Consider the following 6,000-nt stretch of genomic DNA (forward strand, 5'->3'; position numbering starts at 1 on the left):
ACTTACTAAGTACTACTAAGTTACTACTACTAACTTCTACTTACTACTACTAATTTACTATTACTTACTACTAACTTACTGCTACTTCTTTCTTACCACTACTACTATTTCTACCACTACTAACTTCTACTACTACTTACTTACTGCTACTACTTCTTACTACTATTAAGTACTACTAAGTTACTTCTAACTTACTACTACTTACTACTACTAATAATTTACTACTAACTTATTGCTACTACTTACTACTAACTTCTTACTTATTTACTACTACTTACTGCCACTACTACTAGTTCTTTCTTACTACTCCTTACTTATTTACTACTACTTAGTACTATTACTACTACGACTTACTGCGACTACTAACTTATTACTATTTACTTACTACTACTTCTTACTTACTACTACTACTACTTACAGTAACTACTCACTGTATATATAGTGTTACAAATTTGATTGTTCCTTTGAGCCTACCAAGCAATTAATAAGAAATATTCATCCAGGTTGTGTATTACATTCCTATGGGTTTTGTTCAAGTACATAAAATAATGCTGTAACTTTAAACTTCAGATTGATTGGAAAGAAATTTTCCTAAAATTACATAAAAATAAAGTCCCATGCTGCTAATAGCAATCATTTTGCGAACACTACATTATTACAGTTGCAGACAGAAGTTTATATACATGGACATGAATATCATGGCCATATTGCACTTTCAGTGATGTTAAAAATAGGGTTTGCTTGAACAAAATAAATCTTCAGAAACAGGAAGAGAAGTCTCTCAATAGAGATTTGATGCAGCTTGGCTCTTGCCATGTTGCAAACCAGGTAATGTCTCAGCTTGGGCTTTTCATAACGATGGACTTGCCGCCTCGTGAGTTATACGTCATATTCGGTGTTGCATGGTTCACACGTCTCGCGGAGGTTCGTGCTCCGTAGCATTCTGTTAAATACAGTCAGGTGGGAATACATGATATGATGTGATATCTGTTCCATTTCTGTTATGGAAGACTGAATGGGAATGAAAATGTATTATTTATCCCGTGATGTTTTTGCCTCATACAGTAACAGGTTTTGTATGTGAAAGGGGCTTCGGTGTGTCTCTTGGGTTCTTGGTCACTTCCCTGACTGATGCTCTTCTAGCCCAGTTACTGAGTTTGGCCAGACAGCTAGCTTAAAGAGATTCCTGGTGGTTCTAATGGTTTCATCCCATTTCCCAGCTCTGTGTCTCAACATTGTTTGATCGCAGAGATGTATGTAGAGTTCCTTGGACTTTTACAACTTGGTTTTCGATCTGATGTGCACTATGAATTGTGGGACCCCTTACTCCTAAGTGTGTGCCTTTCTAAATGATTTGCAATCCAAGTTTTAGAGACATTTCAAGATAATCAAAGCAAACAGTCTGCACCTGAGCTCAGTTTGGAGTACATCAGCCGAGGTTCTGAATACTTAACTAAATGACTGATTTCAGTTTTCATTTTTAATGAATTTGTAGAAAATTCTAAAAACATGTTTTGCTTTGGCATTATGGTGAGATTAATGGTCAAAAAAGTAAATTATTCACTTTAAAATGAATCTATAACACAATAAATGTGGAGATATCGAAGGAGTCTGAATATTTTCCAAACCCACTGCTTACTGTTCACATAGATTTTGAGCTGTGTCTGTAAGAGAGGTTCTACAAAACTGATGTGCAAAAATATGTAAGCCAATGGAGGTGGTTTGACAATTGTTTGTTTCTTCAGGCACATGTCGACCTTTTGTGATTTCATGTATGGGATGGTCACAAATAAACTTGTTATTCATTAGCTTTCAACCATCAGAGATGTTCATTGGCATAATTGTTGCTATGGTTTTGTTCTTTTAGCAGATGTTCGTGTTAAAGTGCACTGTTTTTATATATATATATATATATATATATATATATATATATATATATATATATATATATATATATATAGCACAGATTGTCTTCACCAGATGCTCTATCAACAGTCAGTGCAACTGACATGTACTTGGTGACATCTTGTTCAATTAGCATCAATGTGGGATCGTTTGCAGTACTTAAAGGCCTATTGATCTCATGCTCTATCCTTCCCTCACTCGTGAACAAGATCCTGAGATACTTAAACTCCTCCACTTGAGGCAGGACTTCTCCACCAACCTGAAGAAGGCAAGCCACCCTTTTCCGGTCGAGAACCATGGCCTCTGACTTGGAGGTGCTGATTCTCATCCCAGCCGCTTCACACTCGACTGCAAACCACCCCAGTGCATGCTGAAGGTCCCGGTTTGAAGAAGCCAACAGGACATCATCTGCGAAAAGCAGAGATGAAATCCTGTGGTTCCCAAACAGGATTCCTTTCGGCCCCTGGCTGCGCCTAGAAATTCTGTCCATAAAGATTATGAACAAAACCGGTGACAAAGGGCAGCCCTGCCGGAGTCCAACATGCACTGGGAACAGGTCTGACTTACTGCCAGCAATGCGAACCAGACTCCTGCTCCGTTCATACAGGAACCGGACAGCCCTTAGCAAAGAGCCCCGAACCCCATACTCCCGAAGCACCCCCCACAGAATACCACAAGGGACACGGTCGAATGCCTTCTCCAAATCCACAAAGCACATGTGGACTGGTTGGGCAAACTCCCATGAACTCTTGAGCACCCTATGAAGGGTATAGAGCTGGTCCAGTGTTCCGTGACCAGGACGAAAACTGCATTGTTCCTCCTGGATCCGAGGTTCGACTATTGGCCGAATTCTCCTCTCCAGTACCCTGGAGTAAACCTTCTCTGGGAGGCTGAGAAGTGTGATTCCCCTATAATTGGAGCACACTCTCCGGTCCCCTTTCTTAAAAAGAGGGACCACCACCCCAGTCTGCCACTCCAGAGGCACTGTCCCCAACCGCCACGTGATGCTGCAGAGGCGTGTCAGCCAAGACAGCCCCACAACATCCAGCGACTTGAGATACTTGGGGCGGATCTCATCCACCCCCGGTGCCTTGCCACTGAGGAGCTTGCTAACCACCTCAGTGACTTCGGCTTGGGTAATGGACGAGTCCACCTCTGAGTCATCAGCCTCCGCTTCCTCAATGGAAGCCTACATTGTCGACGCGGCTGTTCGGAGCTGTGGCCACAAGGTCTCCGGTGCCTGTCGTGGCGGCAATCCCTGAACCCGGTGGTGGACACCGGAAGTAAGGGATGCCGTCAAGCTGAAGGAGGAGTCCTATCGGGCCATGTTTGCCTCCGGGACTCCTGAGGCAGCTGATGGGTATCGGCAGGCCAGGCGTGCTGCAGCTTGGGCAGTTGCGGAAGCAAAAACTCGGAACTGGGAGGAGTTTGGTGAGGCCATGGAGGAGGACTGTCGGTTGGCCTCGAAGAAATTCTGGCAAACCGTCCGGGGCCTCAGGAGGGGGAAGCAGTACTCTGCCAACACTGTTTACAGTGCAGGTGGGGAGCTGTTGACCTCGACTGGGGACATTGTCGGGCAGTGGAAGGAACACTTCGAGGATCTCCTCAATCCCACTGTCACCCATATAAACTCTTAATGAAATAATCTCCAGCCAGGGGCAGCTTCAGGTCTTACTCACTACGCGGAGCTTCTGTGTCTTGCACCCAAATGACGTCAGAGCACTGCCAGAAACGATCGGGGGGATTTTTCTGATTGGTTAAAATATTTGCAATGGCGGCCTCCATGAAATCATCCATTCTGCATAGAAACTTGACTTTTGGAGATGGATATCTTAGTTGTGTGAGCGTATTTTCAGTTATTCACATGAATCGTTAGTTTATATCATTATCTTCATAACTGTATTTTAAAAATGGGTTTTCTTTTCTTTTAAAGGAATTAACGGAATGGAAACTAACACAGTGGTCATACATCTCGGTGACCTTTATTCGCATTGGTGAGCTCTCCCAGTGCTACAGAGCAGATAAACAGATTTTGCACTCCACTTGAACAAGTCTTGCAGCTCTTCAACTCTTGCTGCATGTGCGTGGTCTTTTAGCTTGTGTTGCTATTGAGGTGGAGCACTGCTGGAGCCTAAACAGTGCTGTATGTCTCGCTGTTTCTGGGATTATTAGTGGTGCACAGAAGCATGCTGTTATTTCTGGGGTTTTATTTTTCCTCCAGCAGGTGTTTGATGGGTCATCTTTTTGGAGAAACCTGTATTTTAGTTCATGATTTAATAATAATAACGTCTTGATCGAACATTTAACTTACAGAAATCTTACTGACCATTACAAAGTTCTGATTCTCATAAATTCTACTTCCATTTATTAGCAAAGATGATATGAAACGTCCGTCATACGAGTCCCTGTTAACGAGCTGTGACTATATAAATGATAGCATATTAGTACACTAATATACACCTATCGTTGAATTATTGCCTGGACTGCCATCCGATCTCCTGTTATAGAAAATGAATCAATATCTTGTGATCCGATTTGAGAACTCAACAGCGGTGTAGTATAAAATTAAAATGAGAAGTATAATCACTCTTTTTCTAGTTCCTGTCTGGATCAGTGTTTCAGCATTCATTTGTAGTGCAGGACACACTTGACATTTATTCGTTTTTGATCAAATGCTTCGTGAAAACATGAATACGCATGTATTTGTTATCGAGTCATTTGTTTAGCGACGGACAAAATGAACTGGAAGGCAAGGATATCTTCTATTTTAAGATGGCAGGCTTTTAGGGCTTTTAAACAGGAAGCAGTTTCACACAGTAAGAAATCCAAACGGTATTGTGTCCTGCTTACGAAAGTGGCCTTTTTCAGATTTCAATAGCCTGGATTGCTTCCTGGAACAAAACGTTTCGATGTGAATAAAGAATGATTTAGAAATGTGAGTTGGATATAGATGTAGTGTGTTCAACTAATATGCAGGTCACAATGAACTGCTTTTGAAAGTAAAAGTATAATTAACATCCCTTTGTCAGTCTACAAATGTCGTCGTCGTCTTTTCCCTTCTCAACTTCTTAAAGAGTAAATGGCTGAAAAGCTTGCTGTGCCGCCTGACTATATACCTGCAGCTGAATCAAGAAATCCATAAAACGGGAAGCAACAGGGAATGGTGTGAAAGGGTTCTAATGATTTTGTCTTGTTTTGCAGGGAGTATCTGGGCAAACAGCTGCAGTCCACAGAGCAGCCCACACCGGCTGTGGCCACCCGCAGCTGAACTCTCAGCACTCATGTTTGCATCAGTGAATGTTGTGTCCGTCATTGCTACATTGTGGTGGTTTAAAAAAAAAAAAAAGCCGTGATTCTGTGTTGATGTAGTGTGTTTGTTCATAAGAGCACTTTGACTGCCCCAGGATTACTGAGCTACCAGAGAGCATGAATAATGTATATACGCTATACATTACAGGAAGTCTGTACATTTGCAGTCCTCTTTTAGTCACAGGAGCAATCATCCATGTGCAGCCATTGCTCATAGGAGCTTTACTTTGTGTTGAATTGTGCATCTTCATGCTTATTGTGAAATGGTTAAGTAGTTTCCAAATTTAGTGATATTCAGTGTTATTTATGTCTTGTGCATAATACAAATACAGTATGCATTCCAATAAAGATTAACATCATAAATCCAGTTTACGTGGTCCGTTTTACATTTCTCCACTGCTGTGTGAAGTGTAGGAGTGTAACACATTGTCACTATCTGCATTTGCTTAATGCTCCAAATATTCGTATTTGCATTTAAACTAGATGTGGGTGTGGTCTATACAGGAAGTTGTTTTTTTTTTTTTTTTTTTTCTTCCCTTTAATGTGGACAGCCAGAAACTCTGGAAAACACTTTCAGTCATTTTTCATTCACAAGATATACCAATTTATAACCGGAGAGGCTATGGCTTAAAAGTTAGAGAAGCAGCTTTGGGACCAAAAGGTTGCTGGTTCGATTCCCTGGACCACCAGGAATGGCTGAAGTGCCCTTGAGCAACCCCCAACTGCTCTTTAGGCTGCTCTGGGTATGTTGTATGTCACTCTGGATAAGAGCATCTGCTAAAATGC

General features: G+C 41.6%; 1 protein-coding gene across 1 annotated transcript in view; it reads left to right on the forward strand.

The window, feature by feature from the left end:
• The window catches only part of atp6v1h (ATPase H+ transporting V1 subunit H), a 117,004-nt gene extending 111,423 nt beyond the window's left edge, over positions 1–5,581 (forward strand). Inside the window, exon 14 of the mRNA XM_060932037.1 lies at positions 5,107–5,581. Coding sequence (XP_060788020.1) covers positions 5,107–5,173 — 67 coding nt within the window. The 3' untranslated portion in view covers positions 5,174–5,581. The remainder of the gene's footprint in view (positions 1–5,106) is intronic.
• Positions 5,582–6,000: the final 419 nt, after the last annotated feature.

This window comes from Neoarius graeffei, chromosome 1, assembly GCF_027579695.1.
Source record: "Neoarius graeffei isolate fNeoGra1 chromosome 1, fNeoGra1.pri, whole genome shotgun sequence".
NCBI classification, from domain to species: domain Eukaryota; kingdom Metazoa; phylum Chordata; class Actinopteri; order Siluriformes; family Ariidae; genus Neoarius; species Neoarius graeffei.